Source organism: Eulemur rufifrons, chromosome 9 (genome assembly GCF_041146395.1).
Source record: "Eulemur rufifrons isolate Redbay chromosome 9, OSU_ERuf_1, whole genome shotgun sequence".
Lineage (NCBI taxonomy): Eukaryota > Metazoa > Chordata > Mammalia > Primates > Lemuridae > Eulemur > Eulemur rufifrons.
Window position 1 is genome coordinate 36,981,911 of NC_090991.1, and position 23,092 is coordinate 37,005,002.

The 23,092-nt window shown below is 42.7% G+C and overlaps 1 protein-coding gene across 1 annotated transcript in view; it reads left to right on the forward strand.

The window, feature by feature from the left end:
• Positions 1–22,368, forward strand: part of WIPF2 (WAS/WASL interacting protein family member 2) — a 47,054-nt gene extending 24,686 nt beyond the window's left edge. The window contains exons 3-8 of the mRNA XM_069482500.1: positions 5,386–5,518; positions 6,509–6,625; positions 7,953–8,609; positions 15,248–15,457; positions 17,183–17,284; positions 17,527–22,368. Coding sequence (XP_069338601.1) covers positions 5,386–5,518; positions 6,509–6,625; positions 7,953–8,609; positions 15,248–15,457; positions 17,183–17,284; positions 17,527–17,567 — 1,260 coding nt within the window. The 3' untranslated portion in view covers positions 17,568–22,368. The remainder of the gene's footprint in view (positions 1–5,385; positions 5,519–6,508; positions 6,626–7,952; positions 8,610–15,247; positions 15,458–17,182; positions 17,285–17,526) is intronic.
• The last annotated feature ends 724 nt before the right edge of the window (positions 22,369–23,092 follow it).

Genomic DNA, 23,092 nt, shown 5'->3' on the forward strand with positions numbered 1-23,092 from the left:
GGTCATTCTTAATGGAGAGCTGGACAGGTGGCATTGGAGCAGGAACTAATGTTTCCCTCCAAAACCATTTGTTCTATAAAGGTCAGTGTGTTATTTCTCTGGCATTTTTGAGAAAAGGGATGGGGATTCCTGGTGGTTGTTTCTTGCTATCATCTTGTCTCATCTACTCTTCTACTCCAAAAGCCAAGTCCATCAGGTCTAACATCCTGTAAAGAAGGAGTTTATGGAATGTACTGGTACAAAGACTGAATGGTTCCAAAGGGGAGAAAAAAAAGCGATGTGGTTTCTGAACCAAGAAGCCAACCACTTTAACCATACCTAGGTTGTGATACCTGGTGTCACAGGAGAAAGAGGGAACCCGTATGCTTTCTCATTTTTGTAAAATTTAGAAGTAAAAGTACCTTTATAGAAGAATAGCCCAGGTGCATGTGTGCACATGCACATGTGTGTTTATGTGTATGTATTAGGTATTTAACAGATGAGAAATTGTGCCCTGAAGAGGACAAGTGGCTTTTCTATCTAATTGTTTCAGAACTAGGACTAGAGTTGAGGTCTGCCAACTTCTGTTTTTTCCCCATAACCTCTAGTTTTCAGGCATTTTGTTTAAGGATATATATGAACCACCTTTTAGATGAAAAGTTTTGTGTGGAAGATGAGTAAATGAAGTAGATAAAAGAGCTACTCTGGTTATAGAGGGAGTAGAAAGAGGAGGCAGTCAAAGAAGGCATCTGTGGGGAGATGATACTTGAGTCTTTTTTTGGTAGTTGAGTGGACATGGTATCACTGTGTTGCCTGGGCTAGTGTGCAGTGCTATCATCATTGCTCACTACAGCCTCAAACTCCTAGGCTCAAGTGATTCTTTTGCCTCAGCTGCCCAAGTAGCTGGGAACAGAGGTGCATGCCACCACGCCCAGCTAATTTTTCTATTTTTTGTAGAGATGGGGTCTTACTGTATTGCCCAGGCTGGTCTTGAACTCCTGGCCTCAAGTGATCCTCCCACCTCAGCCTCCCAAAGTGCCAGGATTATAGGTGCAAGCCACTGCGCCCAGCCTAGCTGAGTCTTAAATGATGAGTTTAGCTGGAAAGAGAAGAGGGAGAGAGGGCACTTGAAGTTGAGGAAGCAGAATGTGGAAGGGTGCTGATTTGTGAGAAAGCATACAGAGAGTTAGATTATTGCTTGAGGGGGTGTTGCGGGAGATGCAGCTAGAAATGTAGGCTGAGGGTTTGGATTTTTCTTCCAGTGATGATGGGGAGTTGAATTATTTTCAGCAGCAGGAGTACCCTGTTTCTGTTTTTATTAGAAAGGTCACCCTTAACAGTATGGATGTTAGGGGATAGGACTGCAAACAGAAAGCTGTTGGCGTTGAAAATTGAGGGTCTAGGGTCGGGCGTGGTGGCTCATGCCTATAATCCTAGCACTTTGGGAGCCCATGGGAGGATCGCTTGAGCCTAGGAGTTAGAGGCTGCAGTGAGCTATGATGACAACAGTACACTCCAGCCTGGGTGACGGAGTGAAACCCTGTCCCAAAAAGAAAAAAGAAAATTAGGGTCTAGACTAAAGCAATGAGGATGGAGAGTGGAAATGAGATATTCAGAAAGTAGAATCCTCAAGAGTTTGGTGATAGATGGGAAAGTGAGAAAGAGGAAGGAGATTTGGGTGACTCTGGTTTGGGGGCTTGACTGAATGAAGGCGCTATTTACAAAGGGAAACAGATTTGTGGAGAGTATAGGCTCAGTTTTGGGAATGTTCAATAATATTTTAACAATAATTTTCTCTTCGCAAAAGTAATATGTTCAAAAAATTTAGAAACAGTGGATAAGCAAAAAAGGAGCAACCGCCCGTAATCCAACTATTCATAACACTTTTATGTATATCCTCCCTCTCCCTCCCTTCCTTTGTGTCCGTCTACTTTTTTTGAAAAGAGATGGTGCTTTATATACACACTGATTTCTAACTTCTTTTTACTGATTAATACATCATGAATGGCTCTTCATGTCATTAAATGTTTAGGAATATTTCAAAAACTTTTACTATGCTACATTTTTATGTTTGTGGAAAAGTTAGAGAATACCAGTAAACAGAAAATGTTAAACTATCTACAATTAATCTTTGTTAGCATTGTATATTCTATATATTTATTGCAGGACAACTAGAAAATACAGATAAACATAAAAGAATTTTTCCATGATATTAACTTTTCTCAGTAGTATTTCAGTGTATATCCTTCCAGACATTTTCTATATGTGTGTATCTTTTTTCCTTCAAAAATATATAGTGTTTATTGAGGTGTTATTATACACCGGGCACTGAGCAAAGCTCTTGAAAAGTGCTATTTAATTCTCAAAACCACCTTATGAGATGGGTTCTTTTGGTACTCCTGTTTTATAGAAAACTGGAATTAATACGCTGTATATATTATTTTATAAAATTTTTAACTTGATTATGTCAGATGGTTACTGGTATAAAGATATTTACTTCTACATCTTTGAGACCTTAACTGGCATCCTGTTGTGTGGTTATGTCATCATTGTTCCTTTTGGTTTAACTTTTAGATTATTTTTAGTTTTATGCTGTTATAAATCATTTTATGCTTGTCCACTTGTCCAGTTGTTTTCGTAAAATTGATTCCTAGAAGTAGAATTCTTTTGCCAAGTTTTTTTTTTTTTTTTGGAGGCAGTCTTGTTCTGTCACCCTGGCTAGAGTACAGTGACATCATCATAGCTCACAGCAACCTCAAGCTCCTGAGCTCAAGCAATCCTCCTGCATCAGCCTCCTGAGTAGCTGGGATTACAGGCGAGGACTGCCAGGCCTGGCTAATTTTTCTATTTTTTGTAGAGACAAAGTCTTGGCTCTTGCTCAGGCTGGTCTTGAACTTCTGAGCTCAAGCGAGATCCTCTTGCCTCAGCCTCCCAGAGTGCTAGGATTACAGGCGTGAGCCACTGTGCCTGGCTGATTTGCCAGACTTTTTAAAGGCTTTTGATACCTATTGTTAAATTACTTTGTAGAAAGATTATACCAATTAATTTACCTTACTCTAGGTAATATAAAAGAGTGCCTTTTTCTCTGAATCCTTACGACTATCATAGAACAATTATTCATTCTTCACATTGTTTTAGCTTCCTCAATGTGCCAGGCACTGTATAGCAGGAAGCAGTGTCCCTGCCTTCACGAAGCTTACAGTCTCTTTAGTTATAATTTTAACCCTTACCATTTTAATAGATAAATAATGATACTGTGTTTTCATCTGCATCTGTTTTTATTACTAGTGTAGTGGAAAACTTTTTTCATATTTGCAGGCTATTGGATTTCTTTTGTGTAACGTTGTTCATGTTCTTTGCTTATTTTCCTGAGGTTTGTAACATCTTTATATGTTAATGCTCTATAGATATAAGACATTATCTTTGTGTCTATCATATGTTACATTTGTCACAGATTTTGTTTCCTGCTTATTTACTTATATTCCTAAGTAAATACTTAGTAATAAGCAAGTCAGTCAATACTTTTTTTATATTTTAGTTGTCATGCTTAGAAGGTCTTTCTTTTCTTTTTTTTTTTTGAGACAGAGTCTCACTCTGTTGCCCAGGCTAGAGTGAGTGCCGTGGCGTTAGCCTAGCTCACAGCAACCTCAAACTCCTGAGCTCGAGCGATCCTCCTGTCTCAGCCTCCCGAGTAGCTGGGACTACAGGCATGCACCACCATGCCCGGCTAATTTTTTCTATATATATTTTTAGCTGTCCATATAATTTCTTTCTATTTTTAGTAGAGATGGGGTCTCGCTCTTGCTCAGGCTGGTCTCGAACTCCTGAGCTCAAATGATCCGCCCACCTCGGCCTCCCAGAGTGCTAGGATTACAGGCGTGAGCCACCGCGCCCGGCCAGAAGGTCTTTCTTACCTATTTTTTTCATATAGTACTTTTGTGGGTTTTTTTTACACTTAAATTTTATAATTCAGCTAGAATTTGTTTCAGAGTAAACTATGAGGTAGGGATTTAACTTTATTATTTTTCTCCCAAGTTAACTAATTGTTATTAACACTTTATATTTAATAATCTAACTGTTCTGCACTGATGACATACATATTTATTATTTCTTATATGAACCTGGGCCTGCTTATGGACTTGATGTTTTGTTGCGTTTATCTAGTTCTCTGTCCCTGTGCTCCTGTTGTAGTTGGCCCTAGTTTTTGGTGGTACAAGTCCTGTTTTCTTAGTTTTTCTCATATGCCTAATCTTCCAGATGGATTTTAGAATCATTTGTAAAGGCTTCCAAAAAATTCCATATTTAAAAAGCTCTACACTTATAAATTGTGTAAGATTGAACAAATGTATAATATTGAGTCTTCCTATTCAGGAACATGGTATTGATGTGTTGCATTTTAGGTACATGTAGTATGTAGTATATTCATTTGGAGATGTTCTGCAGTCATTGACATATATGGATATGAAGCTTAGGTCAGAGGGGTGGGGACAAGATACAAAGGTTTGAGATTTTGGGCTTCTAGGTGGTATTCAAATCCCGGAACTGCATGGGCTTGCTCATTATTTAGATAGGAGCTGAGGATAATACTCTGGGAAATGACATTTAAGAGGTAGGTGGAAGATGAAGGACCTGAAAAGAAATACGATGTATTGGAAGAGGCAGTAGGGAGAGTGGAAAAGGCATCGGGTTTTGAGGCAATCGTGTCAGCATTCAAATCTTGGCTCTTGGTTTACTAATCATGTGACATAGCTTTCCTAAACCTTTATTTTCTCATCTTTGGAATGAAAATAATATAGTCTGTGTAATAACATTGTTTAGAGGATAAATCGAAGTAATAGGGAGACAATAGGGTATGTTAGATGAGATAAGATAGGTGTTTTAGAGGTACCATTGAGGTTGGATTCTTGCTTTACTATTTCCTAGTTGCATGACCTTAGGAAGCTATTCAGCTTTTGGCCCACACTTCACAAATGGGGGTAATGATAGTAATACTTTTCTCATAGGAATATTTCAAGATTTAAATGAATGAGATAATGCAAGTAATGTGTTTAGCACAATGCCTGAGGCATAGTAGAGATTCAATAAATGTTTGCCTTGATAATGACGATATGAATAGTGTCTTACACACAAAGCATAGTGCATAGATAGCTCAGTAAGTGTAAGTGTAGGCCTCCCATCAGAAGCTTCTGAATAGGAGGAAGACCTATATCCTTCACAGAAGGTAGAACAGGACAAAAAAAAGAGAACCTGAAGAATGATAATGCACATTGATATTGCTATTTGGCACATATATCTGATGAGTTCAAATAGGCATCTCATGGCATCTGGTTTGGTTTAAGTCATTTATCCCAAGCCTGTGATGAAAGGAACTATTTAGGGTGAACGTACATTTCATTCTTTTTCCAGGCAAACACAGAGCAGCCCAAGCTGAGTAGAGATGAGCAGCGGGGTCGAGGTGCCCTCTTACAGGACATTTGCAAAGGGACCAAGCTGAAGAAGGTGACCAACGTTAATGATCGGAGTGCTCCCATCCTCGAGAGTGAGTCTAAGCTTCACTGCCTAGTGAACCAGTAGGATCCCAAGATTGCCTTGGAGACTTGGCTGGGCTGTCATTTTTATTGTTGGGGCTTGAATGGGAGAGTTTTGTCCTGGGATATTCTTTGGCTGTCTTCCCATTTGTTCATTTGAATACCTTAGAAGTTTTTTCTTGACCCTTGGGAAGCATTCTCAGGGTTAAGATGACCATCTCCTACTGTAACTAATGCTTATTAGGGCACATCCATGGCTGTTCTCTGAGGAGACTACCACATTCCTAGAAACCCCTGGGCTGAAGCCAAGCAGGTTGTGTAATTGCTACAAGTGTCCATTTCTGTAGGCCTCTGGGGAGTTTGCTCACCCCTGGGTTCCTGAGCCATTAGCTCTCTGCCATCTGGAGAAGCGAACCCAGAGAACTATGTTGAATGTTTCTTTTCTTTTTTTTTTTTTTTTGAGACAGAGTCTCTCTCTCTTGCCCTGTCTGAATTGCCGTGGCATCAGCCTAGCTCACAGCAACCTCAAATGTGATCCTCCTGCCTCAGCCTCCCAAGTAGCCGGGACTACAGGCACACGCCACCATGCCTAGCTAATTTTTTCTATTTTTAGTAGAGACGGGGTTTCACTCTTACTCAGGCTGGTCTCGAACTCCTGACCTCAAGCAGTCCTCCCGCCTCAGTCTCCTAGAATGCTAGGATTATGGGCATGAGCCACCATGCCCGGCCTGTTGAACATTTCTTAACCTAGTTATCACTTTGCACTAAATAAGGGAAGACTGGCTCCTTGTTCTTTTTGTTCTTTCATCACAGCAAAGTGTTTCATCCCTCCATGAAGCTGTGGAGCAGAAGGGCCTAGTTTTTTTTTTAATAGAAAGGCAAAAGCATGATTGGTTTGTTTGCAAATTATAGCCCAGATAGAGGAGGGATTTCTCCTCAGGATTGACTTGGCCACCAGCTCAGAGCACATGAACTGAAAACCCTAATGGTGTGCTTTCCAGAGCCCAAAGCAAGCAGTGGCGGTTATGGCTCTGGAGTAGCTGCCCTGCAGCCCAAGGGAGGGCTCTTCCAAGGAGGAGTGCCGAAGCTTCGACCTGTGGGAGCCAAGGACACTTCAGGTACCCAATAAGTACTTTCTTAGGATGTTTCCCAAGCATATTAATTTCTGAATTGTCCCAAGTGGGCCACCTCAGGTTGAGGAGTGTGGTAGAGGTGGGAGGAAGGAGGAGTGGCATCAGGGGAGGAGTTATAGAATAGAATAAAGCAAAAGGTGAGGGATTAAATAAAAATGTATTCAACTTGAATAAAGAAAATGTGGGCCGGGCGCGGTGGCTCACGCCTGTAATCCTAGCACTCTGGGAGGCCGAGGCGGGTGGATCGCTCAAGGTCAGGAGTTCGAGACCAGCCTGAGCAAGAGCGAGACCCCATCTCTACCAAAAATAGAAAGAAATTATCTGACCAACTAAAATATATATATAGAAAAAGTTAGCCGGACATGGTGGTGCATGCCTGTAGTCCCAGCTACTCGGGAGGCTGAGGCGGTAGGATCGCTTAAGCCCAGGAGTTTGAGGTTGCTGTGAGCTAGGCTGACGCCACGGCATTCACTCTAGCCCGGGCAACAAAGCGAGACTCTGTCTCAAAAAAAAAAAAAAAAAGAAAATGTGATATATGAATACTATTATACTGTGAGTGTGTATAAATACACACACACATATATATATGTATTATACTATGAGTGTAATAGAATACTATTCAGCCTTAAAAAAGAAGGAAATTCTGTCATTTCTGACAATGTGGATGAACCCGAAGGATATTATACTAAGCAAAATAAGGCAGGCACGAAGAGACAAATACTCTATGATCTCACTTATACTTGGGATCTAAAACAGTCAGATTCATTCATGGAAGTAGAGAGTAAAATGGTGGCTTCCAGAGGCTAGGGGAGATCAGGGGTGGGGATAGAGGAAGGGGAGATGTTGGTCAAAGGGTACAAAGTTTCAGTCAGACAGGAAGAGTAAGTTTTAGTGATCTATAGCATGCATGGTGACAGTAGTTAATAATAATGCATATTTCAGAATTGCTGAAAGAGTAGATATTAAGTGTTCTTACCACAAAGAAACAAGTTGTGAAGTGACAGATATGTTAATCGCCTTGATTTAATCATTCCACAGTGTATACCTGTAACATTACATTGTACCCAGAAATCTATACAATTGTTTGTCAAAATAAAAGTAAATTTAAATTAAAATAGATAAAAATGTATTCGTCTTATATCAGCAATATTTGTTAATGGGCCCTGAGCCTGAAACCAGATTAAAACCCAGAATTATGCAGGTACTTTCTCTGCTGCCATGCAGGTTGCACTAAGGAGGCTGGGTGAAGTGGAAATACTGACCGATGTATATCTAGCTCTGTTGACCCAGTGTTGTCCTGGTATATTTGTAGAGAACCTAGCTGGTAAGCCAGCCCTGCAAGTTCCCAGTTCTCGAGCTGCTGCCCCAAGGCCTCCAGTGTCTACAGCCAGTGGGCGTCCTCAAGATGATACAGACAGCAGCCGGGCCTCACTCCCAGAACTGCCCCGGATGCAGAGACCTTCTTTACCGGACCTCTCTCGGCCCAATACCACCAGCAGTACGGGCATGAAGCACAGCTCCTCTGCCCCTCCCCCACCACCCCCAGGGCGGCGTGCCAACGCACCCCCTACACCTCTGCCTATGCACAACAACAAAGCCCCAGCTTACAACAGAGAGAAACCCTTGCCACCGACGCCTGGACAGAGGCTTCACCCTGGTCGAGAGGGACCTCCTGCTCCACCCCCAGTCAAACCACCTCCTTCCCCTGTGAATATCAGAACGGGACCAAGTGGCCAGTCTCTGGCCCCTCCTCCACCGCCTTATCGCCAGCCTCCTGGGGTCCCCAATGGACCCTCCAGTCCCACTAATGAGTCAGCCCCTGAGCTGCCACAGAGACACAATTCTTTGCATAGGAAGACACCAGGACCTGTCAGAGGCCTAGCGCCTCCTCCACCCACCTCAGCTTCCCCTTCTTTATTGAGTAATAGGCCACCTCCCCCAGCCCGAGACCCTCCTAGTCGGGGAGCAGGTAAGTGTTTGGAAGTACCTTTTTTTCCTTTCATGATGTGAGTTGAGTTTATCTTTTCTCTTCAGCCTTTTCCCCAAAACACCCCTTTAGTGACTGATGACAACAAGAATTCGTTTATTCATTCAGTTGCCTTTTTATGTGTCTGACTCTGTTCTTAGGGAAACAACAATAAATAGAGAAGACAAAAGTTTCCTGTTCTGGACAGTCAAATAAACTAGCAAAATATTTAACTACATAGTATGTAGTATGCTTTGGAGAAATACAAAGAACAGCGGAGGAATAAGACATACTGGAGTGGGGGTAGTATGGTGATATTTTAAATTGGAGGAGGGGGCAGAGTCAGGAAAGTCTTTATTAATAGGGTGATAATTTGGCAAAGTCTTGAAGTTACTGGGAGAATACCTATTGCAGGCAGTAGGAATAACAAATGCAAAAGGCCCTGAGGCAGAATCACTCTTGAGAGGTCTTTTTGGGGAAAGCAATGGGGCCATGGTGGCAGGACTAGAATAAGTGAGGGCAGAGTAGCAAGACATGGAAGTCAGAAAGCTAGATCTCAAAGGGAGAACATTGTAGGACTTTGCAAAGACTTTGGGTTTAACTCTGTGTGAGATGGGCAGCCACTAGAGGGTTTTGAACAGAGAAGTAGTGTGATTTGATTTACCTTTTTAAAAGACCACTAGCTTCTGTGTTGGGAGCAGACTGCAGGAGGACCATGGCGGCAAAAGGAGCCCGCATAGGAAGCTCTTGCAATAAACTGGGCAGATGGTTAAGACTGCAGCAAGTTTGGAAGAAGATGGTTATTCGGTTTTGTTTTTTTGTTTTTTTTTTTTTTTTTTTGAGACAGAGTCTCACTCTGTTGCCCAGGCTAGAGTGAGTGCCATGGCATCTGCCTAGCTCACAGCAACCTCAAACTCCTGAGCTCAAAGGATCCTCCTGTCTCAGCCTCCCGAGTAGTTGGGACTACAGGCATGCACCACCATGCCCGGCTAATTTTTCCTATATATATATTTTTAGCTGTCCATATAATTTCTTTCTATTTTTAGTAGAGATGGGGTCTCGCTCTTGCTCAGGCTGGTCTCGAACTCCTGAGCTCAAACGATCCGCCCACCTTGGCCTCCCAGAGTGCTAGGATTATAGGCGTGAGCCACCGCGCCCGGCCAGTTGTTCGGTTTTCGACAAGTTAAATTTGGGATGCCTGTTAGACATTCAAGAGGAGATAATGAATTGGTGATCGGCTGTCAAACTCTGAAGTTCAGGGGAGAGGTCTGGGCTAAAGAGATATATTTGAATGGTATGGAAAACCACATACTGGATGAAATCACCTAAGGAGTGAGGATAGCTAGGAAGAGGCCTGAGGCCTGCGGCCCTCCTACATTAGAGGCAAGAGAGATGAAGAGTACCCAGCAAAGGAAACCTAGAAGACCCTCTAGTGAGCAAGAAAGGAGAAAAACCAAGAGAGTGTTGGAAAAACTCCAAGGTAGAGTGAGTGATCAGCTGTGTTCAGTGCTGCAGATGGGTGAGGTAAGTTGAAGACTGAGGACTGACACATTGGTCTTAGTAACATGGGACTCTTTTTGAGTAGTTTCCATGAGTGGTAGAGGGTGAAGGTGAAAGCTAAATTGAGGCCGGATGTGGTGGCTTATGCCTGTAATCCTAGCACTCTGGGAGACTGAGGCGGGAGGATCGCTTGAGCTCAGGAGTTCGAGACCAGCCTGAGCAAGAACAAGACCCTGTCTCTAAAAGAAACAAAGAGAGAGAAAGCTAAATTGGAGTGGATTCAAGAATACAGGAATAGGAGGATAGGAATTGGTGATATCTGTGTAGAAGTCTCTTAAGGAGTTTGCTGTAAAGGGTGAGGGGTGAAGATAAATGGAATGATTGCTAGAGGATTTGGGGTTGAGACTTGAGGGTTTTTTTTCACCCCAATTTGGGATATCTGTTTGCATTCTGATGGAATGAGTAGCATGAAATCAGTAGAGAGGGAAAAAATTTAATTAGGAGAGAGGGAATAAATTATGTCCTTGAGGAGGCAAGAGAAGATGGAGTCTGATCCATAGATAAGGGGCTGGCCTTATATAGGAACACGGATAGTTCTTCCATGGTAACAGGAGGGAAGGCAGAGCAAATGGGCATAGAAGCAAGTGGGTAGGTGGGTGTAGTGGTAGGATGGTAAGAGCATGTGGAAAGTTTCTTCTAATTTGCTTCTGTTTTCTCGGTGAAATAGAAAGCAAGAACGTCAGCTGTGAATGGGGTGAGGGAAGGAGAAGGAGATGTGAGGAGAGAGAAAAGGCATAAAATGGTCATCTGGAGCGTGGGAGAGTGAATGGACTAGGGAAAGGCCCACTTGAGATTAGGGGCTTACATTTCAAGTGAGATTAATCAGCGTGGTATGTGTTTATAGCAGAGTAAGGGTGGGGTTGTATAATATTTAACCAGCATTAGCATTTTTAAGGCATGCGTGACTACAAGGGCGAGTGGGGCAGGGAGTGAAGAGTGTATGTAAGGGAGTGATTGCGATAATGGGCCTAGGAGCTTATGCTGGGTGAGAAGGGAATTAAGAAACCCTAGAAAAGGTAAAAGAGGTAGTCTGATCATTTTACAAAATAGCATGAATGAAATGTGAGAGTAGAGGAGCCCAGGACTACTCTCTGGGGCCTTATTGGACCTGGGAATTTTGGCTCTCATATCCTTGTATCACTGGATTTTGAACCACACACTCCACAAGTGGCTTTTGAGCTTTTATTTTAAAGTCATTCTCCACAGGTTAGAACATTGGTTAAGAAGTTATGTTGTCAAGAAGCAGATACTGAAAACCCATTAGTCTGTGCTGCTGCTTGGTTAGGTACATACAGATTTGTAGTCTAGGAGGGGGCAGTTGAGCAGTAGCTTGGTACGTTCCTGACTCCATATCTCCCTAGCTTTAGCCATAAGGAGATAGACCTAAGGTGGTCCTTGATTCTATAAAGTTCAAATTTTAAAAAACGTTTTTAAATCCTTTATTCGAGCAAAGCTCATATCTTTCTAACCTCATCCAGAAATAGAAGCAGAGACAAATGCAATTTCTGTGGGTTGAATTGAGTAGTTTTAAATGTCTGCAGACTTCTTGCTTCCCACTTCTTAGTTCTTTCTCTGTGGTTTATTTAGAAAATTTTGAAGTTATGAGCCTTGTTCTTCTGTGCATTAGCCATCACCAACTTTGAGGTCTGGCAGAGGCCTCCACTTGCTTTCCTTATCAGTAACCAGAGCAGCAGTTCTTAAGAAAAATACACTGGAGAAAAATTAAGATAGTCTAGTCAGAGATCGTTTGAGTAGTGGCTTTATTTGTTGTTACAACACTGGACAGATGACTGATTCTGTGTTTCCCCATCTGTAAAATAGAAGTACGTGTGAAAGTATAGTGTGCTGATGAATGTTACTGGTTTTATGCAGAGGACTTCCAGGTACTTCATGTACTTATCTCTGTTATTAAATCATTTTATAGTAGCATTATGTGATAATGTACTTTTGTCTCCATATGAATTATTTACATTTGAAAGGGTTGGCATCTTTTGCCTTCTCAGGGTGCTCAGAGACCCTAAAAAAGCAGTGTTATTCGTACATAGAATTTGTTTCCAGAATTTTTCTTTTGCCTGAGTAAAACAATTTTTTTCCATTTTTAAGGGAATTTTTTTGTAAAAAGAATCGATACCATCATGCTTTCCTCAAAATTGGGATTATATTGGATTACAAAAGGCAGTCTCCCACCCTACGGCTTGTTTTGCAAATGGATCGTTTTTTTAGGGATCAGGGTTCTGTCTCTGTCACTTGAAACAGTCTTAAAACTGGATCTGGCAAAGAGCCCAGAAGGTTATTGGAGGTAGTGGAACCTGGTGGGGATGACCCTCCCTGAGGCAGAGAGCTGGAAGAGCCAAGCAAGTTGCTCTTGTCCTGCACTATTTTACCAATTCAGATTGGCTTTTGTCACTGTCACCTGCCCAGTATCTAGCTGATATCCTCGTGAACCTAACTAACCCTGTCTACCTTACTTCCTGGCCCTGGCCTAGATACAGATTCTCAGGGCCCTGAGGAATCTGGGTTTTAGGGAATATTTTGAGGGTGACCTGAAAGAGCTTCAGTCTGGGTGGGTTTGGAATGAAAACAAAGCTCAGAGATCTGCTGGGATGTGTTAAGGAGATTTCTTTTTAATTATTGCACCCAGTGGCCCCTGTTCATAATATGTAAATAGACCTTGAAAAGGGGAGGGTTGACATTGTGAGTTTCTTTCTTTTTTTTTTTTTTCTTTTTGAGGCAGTCTTGCTCTGTTGCCCGGTACAGTGCCGTGGCATCAGCTTAGCTCACAGCAACCTCAAACTCCTGGGACTCAAGCCATCCTCCTGCCTCGGGCTCCCAAGTAGCTGGGACTATAGGCATACACCACTACGCCTGACTAATTTTTTATATTTTTAGTTGCCTGGCCAAATTTCTTTCTATTTTTTAGTAGAGATGGGGTCTCACTCGTGCTCAGGCTGGTCTTGAACTCCTGAGCTCAAGCAGTCTCCCACCTTGGCCTCCCAGAGTGCTAGGATTACAGGCGTGAGCCACCGCACCCGGCTGACATTGTGAGTTTCTTATGGGAAGCAAAAACTAACATTTATGGGGCCCACTGTGCTGGAACTTTGTGCATCCACACGTCATCCCATTACTGTGTTACATGCTCAACTATGGTCACTCTACAAAAATTCTGACAGGAATTCAGGAGGAATAATAAGGTATACTTCTACTACTAAAACAAGATTGTCTGTTAAACCAAGTAGTCTCTCCATGTACTATTTAGGTAACAACTGTTCATTAAATGTGGCCTAGGTACCACAAGACACACTTCCAACTCACTGGATTGTAGATCTAGTTGGGGAGATGAGATACATACAATTTAAGGTAGTTATGAAAAACAGTTATGGGGGTAGCGGAAAGAGCAGACATGTGCTGAATGTATTTTATTAGATCTGTGACCTTAGACAACCTGAGTACCATTTTCCTCATTTATGAAATGGGGATGACAATACATACTTTCCTAGGGTGGCTGTAAGAATTTTTAAAGATGTAGTGCATATGAAATGCTTAGAACATAAGGGATACCTAGGAAATGGTAGCTGCTGTTATTGTTAAGAGTTTGATACAGAGAGCACAGGAGCAATACAACTTAAACACATCTTTTCCAGTGATGTTGCCATTTCTTCAGACATGCTTCTGACATTAACTTGGTGGCAAATTTTTGTCTTTTAAGGGTAAATTTGATTTTTGATACAGGTACGAATATTTTCATTGTTGGTGGTGAGGTGACTTTAGAAATGAAATGTGACCACCATATAATGATATTTATGGCTCTATCTGATAAACTGGCTTTGGAGACAATTCTAGAAGAGGTATTTGAAATATTTTGAGACTATGACTAGAGATATGTAACGTCCCGAGAACTTAGATGGATCTGCTACTATACATGTTTTGAAAATCACTCATTTTAGTCTGTACTGTTAAAGGCTATCATAGAATAAGTGATATAACCTGTATATGCTACGGGAAAGCAAAGAATAAGGGACTCAGAATAGAGCGGATTGCTTTGGGAAAGTCTTTAGAACATGGGACTTGAATTTGAATCTTGAAGTACAGGTAGGATTTGGTCACCAGGGAAGAGGGATATTCGAGTATTAGAGGGGGGGCAGTCATAAGAACAAAGCATATGGGCGGGGCACGGTGGCTCATGCCTGTAATCCTAGCACTTTTGGAGGCTGAGGCAGGAGGATCACTTGAGGCCAGGAGTTTGAGGTTGCAGTGAGCTATGATGATGCCACTGCACTCTAGCCTGGGTGACAGAGTGAGACCCTGTCTCAAAAAAATAGTGTTTGTAATTCGGTTTATTCAGCCAACATTGATTAAGTACCTACCATGTGCTGTACATTTGGCCGAGCTTGGGAACCCAGATGAAGGAACTGCTCTGACATTACTGGGGCAGAAGCACATGCAGTGAACAATTGTGACACTATATAGTAGAGTGGCAGATATGCTCAGGCTGCAGTGGAAGTGCAGAAGAGGGATGCCTAACCCTGCCTAGGAATTCAGAAAGGGAGAGGAAAAGGTGAGATCAGGCTGATTGACGTGGTAGGTTAACTATGTAAGCAAAGGATTTGAGAGTTTATAATGTAGGAAATGCAAAGCCCTTGAAAAAATTTGAACAAGTGTTTTAGGGAGCTTAGTGAGTTGGTGGTATGCAAAATGAATTGGAAGCAAGGAGGACATTTGGAAGGCTTTTGCAGTAGAACGGGCTAAATATGAGAAAGACCTGAATTAGAATTGTGGAGGAAGGCATGGGAAATCAGGGAAGAAATCATCAAGAGTAGATAGTGTTCTTGACTGACTTGTGAGAAATAAGAAAAGGTCATACTTTTACTCTGAACCTTGGTATCTGGAAGATTGGTGGTGATGTTCAAGAAATAAGCATCAAGGGGAAGGTGAATATGCTATTTAAAATGCCACCCAGAGGCTCACAGAGCCTGGTTCTTTGGGAACGCACTGAGGTAGTCTTTTAGCTTATGTCTCTCAGATCCCTCCACTCCCTTGTCGTCTCCACATCCAGGCCTAACTGCTTTGGATTTTGATTGCAGCTCCTCCACCTCCACCACCCATGATCCGAAATGGTGCCAGGGATGCTCCACCGCCACCCCCACCATACCGAATGCATGGGTCAGAACCCCTGAGCCGAGGAAAGCCCCCACCTCCACCCTCAAGGACACCAGCGGGGCCACCTCCTCCTCCACCACCGCCCCTGAGGAATGGCCACAGAGATTCTATCACCACTGTCCGATCTTTCTTGGGTGAGTAGCTAGTTGTTTTAGTTCCATAGTTCCTGTGATGACTTCACTAACTCCAGTGCCTTGGCTGCCAGATGGCCAGGGTAGAGTGGGAATGCCAAATGGTATCCTTTCTTCACAGCAGTTCCCCTCCTGACTTTACCCTCAGGTCTCTAGCATCTTTAGTGGTTGCTTTGGAATAGATTGAAGTGACATCAGCAAGTGTGCTAGCTCTAAAGCCATTCTTGTGCCCCTCAAGGATCATTGTGTTTAGCTTTAGGTCAGAGACTCTGTATGCTTTTTAGGATTATTCAGAAAGGAATTATGTATCCTCCTAGGAAGGAGAGTTCCTTTTTGGCTCTGTAAAAACAAAACACTATACAATATTTATCTGGTAATCAAAAGCCACTAACTAGCTGTGTTATTTTGAGGAGGTCACTTCACTTTTTGGGCCTCACTTCCCTTATCTGTAAAACGAGGAGGTTGAGGCTGGGCGCGGTGGCTCACGCCTATAATCCTAGCACTCTGGGAGGCCGAGGTGGGAGGATCGCTGAAGGTCAGGAGTTCAAGACCAGCCTCAGCAAGAGTGAGACCCCGTCTCCACTAAAAATAGAAAGAAATTAGCTGGACAACCAAAAATATATAGAAAAAATTAGCCAGGCATGGTGGCACATGCCTGTAGTCCCAGCTACTCGGGAGGCTGAGGCAGTAGGATTGCTTGAGCCCAGGAGTTTGAGGTTGCTGTGAGCTAGGCTGACGCCACGGCACTCTAGCCCAGGCAACAGAGGAAGACTCTGTCTCAAAAAAAAAATAAAAATAAAAAAAAAGAAGTTAAAAAAAAGAAAAAAAACCCCGGGAAGGTTGACTAGATCAGGAACATATCAGATTAACTTTTCCAAGGTTATAAATGTTGGGGCTCCTATCTAGGAGATTCTAATTCATTATTTCTGAGATGGAACCCTAAGTAAGGGTTATCCAGAGGATATTGTTAGACCCTCTGTTGAGGACCCCTGGAAAAGATCTGTAAGGTCCCTTGTAGTCCTAACACTCTAGATTCTTTAATAATTGCTCTCCTCCCCTGTCCCCCATATTCCATGCTGTTCCTATTGACCAGAGTTTTTGCTTTAAAGATATATCCTTATTGTAGAAACCTTTGGAAGATGGTCAAACCACACCTGTAGAAAATGTGAACCTTCTTATGGAGAGGCCATAGAAAGTGGGAGTGGGGGCCAAGAGATGGCTGTCCCTACTATGTTGCATAGCTAAGTGAGGGAAACCTGAGCTGAAAGGGAATTATCTGGTCGAATCTCCTACCAGCTGGAGCTAAATATTCCCATTTTAAATTAATTTCTACCAATTTGTGGATTCAGTTCAGTTGGTTTCACGTGGTGACAGTCCCTAAAATGACCATGTTATTGAAGCACAGAACTATATTTCTTTCTGCTTCCATGCAAACAGTTGGGCTCCTTTCCTGTTATGTGCCTGATTTTTAGCGGAAGGGTTTAAAGAATCAGCTCAAAGACTCACTCCTTAATATTGAGAGCCTTGGAACACACCCTCTGTGTACGCAAGGCACATAGGGTGATGCTGCTACTGTTCTCAGGAACCTTGGTTTAGTGGGTGAGGCGGGCCCTCGCAGCACATCAGAATGCACGAGAGATTAGTAAGAGGGGAAGGGTCGTAAGTGCCCAGAGGTCTGTGGTAGCACAAGCAAGGGTGATATGAATTAATATTCTGTTTTTTTCACAGATGATTTTGAGTCAAAGTATTCCTTCCATCCAGTAGAAGACTTTCCTGCTCCAGAAGAATATAAACACTTCCAGAGAATATATCCCAGCAAAACAAACCGAGGTGAGAATAGTAAAGAAAGTTTTTCCATAATTGCATAGAATGTACGGTTTGTTTGTTTTCTTTGGTTAAAATTTACTTCTCCTCATCTTCATTTTCTTAAAAAACCAAAACAACAACAAAACCTAGTCCCTAGATTTTAAAGGTTAGCGTAAAGAACCTTTCTCTCATTTCAGGAGTGTTTAGGTTCTTCAGAGTCTGGTGGGTGACCTGTATGTGTTTGGTTTTTATTTTGTTTTTTTCAGCTGCCCGTGGAGCCCCACCTCTGCCACCCATTCTCAGGTGAAGCCTGGCTTGGTCCTGTTCCTCAGGAAAAGGATGGACCTTCTCTTCTTCTCAGATGGTCCCTTCCATTCCCCGGAAACCTGCATGAGAGCTCCTAACATGTTTCTCCAGTGCAACCAACCCTAGACTCCAAGCGTCCTCCCAGCTCACCTCCATCTATGCATCTCGTCTCTGGACTTGGTGATCGGACTCTTGATATTGATATAGGGACTTAAACCCTGCATCCATCCTTCCTCTAGCAAGCCCTGCTAGCCAGCTGAGGAAAAAGCTTCTGTATCTCCTGCTTTCCTCTTGGGGAAAGGTGCCTTGTTGTGATGAATTAACTTATTGCCGGGGCAGGGCAGAATGATACTCCTTCCTCCCCCTCCCACTGTGGGGGAAGCCTGGCGGGTATATTATATTTCATCATTTAGCAGGCTGGCATGGCCAGGACTTCTGGGTGGCAGGGGAGCATTTTTAGTGAAGCAGGAAAGGAGTTTGCAAAGAAATGATCTGTTTTAAAGGTCAGGTTTGGAGAAGGGGCAAGGAAATGGGTCTGCTTTATTTTTAGGGATATTTTGGTTTTGTTCTCACCCTATCCCCCAGCCCAGGAATAAGTTGGACATAAACACTAAAAACTAATCAGTTGAACTAAACATTTAATAAAAAGAGAGGGTGAAATAAACTGAGTCATTTTAGAGCTAGTCAGTTCCTCTGCAGCAAAGGGACCAGGAGCCATTTGAGTCCCTTGGGACTCCCTGCCCCATTTCCTCAGGGTGCTAGTCTGAGGGATTTTTCCTCCCCCCACCCCCTACCTCCCCATGACTTTTCAAGAGAAAAGTCACTTGTGGGGGCATCATTCATTCCTGACTCACAAGCCCCGGAAACCTCTGGTGGGAGAGAGGAAGACAGGGCCTGGGCTTGGCCTTAACCTCAAACTTGAGTCTGCCTCAGTCTTTTCTGAATGGCCCTGAGTGGTCAGTGGTTCTTTCAGTCCTTTAGCCCCTGGAGGGTGCTCCAGGATGACAAAGAAGGGAATGGTGAAGCACCTCATGGAAGGGTCTGGCTCTATAGGCTACAAAGGACTTTAAAGCCTGCTCGTACTGAAGTTCACAGCCCATCTGACTGAACAGACTCTTCCTTTCTCCACCACTCTTGCCTTCCCAAGACTGCAGGGGTTAACATGGAAGAGTAGAGAAGGCTGAGGAAGTAAGTTGAAGCTTATGGGGATATTCAGAGATTCCTCTATGCCAAGAAGCACAAATATGTTGGTGAGGTGCGCCTCAGTCCAATAGATCTTCCTTGGCAGCCAGCAATACATTGTTTGTTCGTCTTCCAGGTCCCAGTTAAAGAGCACAGAGAAAATGGAGGTTCCTAATCTAGGTAGAAACTGAGGTTGGATGAGAAGACAGGGACCAGCAGCAGGATGGAGCTCCCGGGCTCCACATACCAGATGCTTTGCTTTGCTACAGCTGTTGTCACGTGTAGAGGCTGCTCAAAGCTTGGCATGAGAGGAGGGAGACTATGGCTATTTTTTAAAATCAGTGGGGAAAATTAGTTTAAAAATTTCAAAAGACACATCACAGGCTTAAGCTGCCTTAGGGACCTTTCCAATCTATTGGATCACAGGCTAAGGATCTATTCCTGGTGCCAGGTGAAATGCAGGTCTCCCCGTGCCAGGTGAGGGAGGGCTCAACTTGGGTTATTTGTATGGGGTCTGCTATCCTTTGCCATCCCCTGGACCACATTGACTCTTGGGACAAACTATGATGAGTTCTGTCACCAAGCTTTTTCTAATCATGCTTTATTTATCATTTTTCTTTTCAAGTCTGTTAGCAGTTGTCTCCCAGAAGTGTCCCCAGCGTCTTGGAGTAGAGCTGAAAGAGGGGTAGGGGGGAGGGGAAAGGAGAGAGGACAAGCGTTGATGCTGCAGCAGAGTTCCAGGGTAGATGCTGACAAGTTACTGAACTTTGACTGTGAAGTCTTCCCATTTATTTTTGAAATGGGAAGTGATGCCTTTTGTACAATGTTATCAAAGTGTCTTTTTTTTTCCCCTTACTCATACATAGAGCATCAAAATATCACAAGTAAAGCCAAACCCCAGCTTTTCACTGGGGCTGATATCTTCCTCCCCATGACCTGCTGCCCCTCATACCCTCAGCATTTGGACTGTGTCACATGGATACTGACTGTATATTTGTTGTCTTGGGCTCATGAAAATAGGCCCAGGTCTAGATCTAGTCAGATGGGTTTTCTTCTTCAGAGCATGTTGATGACACAGCACTCTTTAAATGTCTTTGCCTTATACATTATTTGGTCCCACTGTTAATATCAGATGTATTATCATGTATATTTACTATTGAAGATGGGAATGTGATCCTCATAGTTACTGGTCTATTTTGTATGTTGTAAAAAGCTTATAATATAGGTTTAAGGTGGGCTGGCTACAAGAGCACTAAAACTACTCACCTTTTTAAACTGCTCTTTTTATCTGCTTGTGGGATTGTCGTCTCTTCAGTGGAACATTGGGTGGTCTCATGTTGAGACTGTTGCCCAGTCCAATTAACTCCCTTGTCCCCTCCTAGAAGGAAGAGACGTTGCCCAACTAAGCATCAGGAAGTTGTATTAAAAGCCCTTGTGTGGGTTTGGTTTTGTGATGTTTTTCCCTAGTGGGAAAAACTTAATAGTTGTTTCTTACCGCCGTATCTGGGAAGCAGGGCAATGGCCTCCAGGTTTTTAAATGAGCTCAGTGCCCCTTTTCCCCTCTTCTGTGGTCACCAAACCTGGACCAAAGCACTTTGATATTCCAGGTGTGGTTTTCTGTGTCATGGGAATTTGCTCCAGCTGCCGTGCCCTGTCATTTTCACAGCCTAGGCCAGCAGAGAGAGCCTGGGGCTACCCCATTCCATGAATGTGAGGCTGCTGTCTCCAGGAATTCATCCCGGCTCTCCCAACTGGCAAAGGCAAGGCAACTAGTCACTGCCATTGCCCTGGGGGAATCCCCTCATCCCACTACTTCCCAACTTGAAATCCTGATTTACCTCCAGGGAGAGGTGAGAAAAAAGTTGTAAATAGACTTGCTACAGAGCAACTCAGGGTTGGGGTGTGTTTTAATTCTCCTGATCACTTGAAATAATCTGTAGGCTGAGTGCTTATGGGACTGGGGGAGAAATGTGACTCCAGGGTTCTTCCCTTCTATGAAGCTCTGGGGGTGGAGTGTAGGGCATCTGAGGCCCTTTAATGGCACTACACTGAGCTGTCTGTCCTTCTGGAAACCCAACCTGTGATCAACTGCAGATCAGATTCTTCACATTCCAGTTGTAGTCTTTCTTTCCCTATTGAATCTCAGCCCCTGGTTAAGTGGTCACGGTGGCCTTCTGTTAAACCACCCTAATTTCGGGAATGGGAAGGGAGAGAGGAGTGTCCTTACAGCTCTGCCTTCAAGACTCATTTGTTATAAACAAAATGAAACAATCACCTTCAAAACCACATGCAAAAAAAAAAAAAAGGATAGCTGTTTAACCGAAGGAAAGGTTTGGTTCCATTCAACTCCACGTTCATTGTGCCTTTACTTGTGTTAGTTTTCTGTGCTTTCTTCTCTCCCCCTTTGAAGCAATTAAAATCTTCCCTGATAACTGCTGTTTTCTTCTTTCTACTCTTGTTTCTCATAATGTAGTGGGTTCCTTCTCTAATTGTCTTAAATATCATTCCACTGGTGGCAGAGGGGGGCCTCGCCTTCTTTTCTCATGTCTAACCTTTGTACTTTTCCATGGTGCCCAGCATGGAAGTCACAGTCAACACTGAATAAAAGACTAGAATGACACGTGTGTATGTGTGTGTGCATGTGTGTATATGTGTGTTCATCTGTCTGCATGTGGATCAATTTCTTTCAAAAAATAATTTATTGTGTGATTTGTTTTGCTGTTTCCATTTTTTTTTTTCTTTTTTACCAAGAAGTTGCTGGCATGTATGATTTATTTTGGAATTATTATATTCTGATTACAGTGCCCCTTCTTCCAAATAGCATTGATTTTTTTTTTTTTTCCCCTCCCTCTAAAATGTATAATCTGGTCTCAGGTTGGATCCTTTGGTACATTTCTTCTGGATGCTGTGCAGTTTAATTAAACCTTGCTTAAAAACAAAAACAAAAACCTGAAAACTGTGTACTCTTGTCTGGAATACAGCCTCAAGTGGTGGCATAGAGAGGGTAGAAAATCTGTTGCCTCATTTTCTGGGTAAGTATAGTGGTTTGATTCCAGGTCCCCTCAGAAAGTAGATGTTTTGACTTGGGCTGGGCCGAATCATCTGCAGTTTCCTGAGGGTTTTCTCTCCTCCTCTCCTGCTATGTTTTAAAAAAATCAGAGTTCTTGTTAGCCTTGCTGAGAGATTCTGACAGTCCTTGTATTTCCACCTAACTCTCCTTTGCCCATGATTTCAGGGAACTCAGGAGGCCCCCTGGCCTTGTGTCCTTTTCCTTGTGTCCCTTATGATTCTTTCTACCTGTGTTGCATGGCAGCTTCTCAAATTGAGGAGTAGAAGAAAAGGTGGGGGCAGAGTATACAGACTGTGTGTATCTATTTTTATATGGGTGTTGGCTGTTTTTCTTCACTGTCTTTTAAAAGCTGAAATCTTAGCTTTTTTTCTTGAACTTTGACTTTAGGTGTAAAAATTCAACCAGACATTCTCTGCTTACTGTGGTCAGCTGACATAATAACCACTAAGGCTTACTTGTACTTTCATCACTAGTAAAGATCTTGAAATTATTTCCCATACTGATTCTTAATGGGTTTGTGTATGAATCATTCACATAATTTAGATATAAAAACCTGTGAGGGTGAGGGAGGGAGGGGGAAAAGAAGACTGTTCATTTTCATCCATACTTACCAGACTGGCTGAATCCCTGATTATTTGACCCATCATTGTTATTAATATGATTAATAAACTACCTATTTATTGATTTAGTTGTTCCTCCTGACTTTAAATAGTCTGCAATTGGAGCTTGCCTAAATGACCCTGTTTTCTTTACTTTTCTATTTTTACTTTTTATTTCTTTTTGTTGTTTTATTTGTATCTTCTTCGATTATTTTTCCCTTACTTTTTTTCTTACAGACAGAGCCCTGCCTGAGCATTAAATGACCCTTAACTTGCTAACCCTAAAAGCTTTCTCTGTCTTACTGGCACGGTTTTGCTGGTCTGTGTGTGTATGCACACACACATTCAAAGAGAAGAATGCCAGACAGGTCCTTACAGTGTGATTTGGTTCCTCCTCCATAATATTGTGTGTATGAGTTAGCAGGTGTTAAGGACACTAGTTTGCTCACTTTATTACTGAGGCACAGCTGCTTGCCATAAATATGCCTCCTAAGTATTTCCTGACCCAATCCAGCCATAAACTGAGCGACTCATTAGAAGGAAGATGCCTGTCTGACTTCCTCATACTCTGCAGACAGAGGTAAGAGAATTATGAAAAATGAACAAGAAATAGAAAAATGTCAACCTCAGGATCCTGACCACCCCAGAGGATAACTGGGAAAATGCTTCACCTCT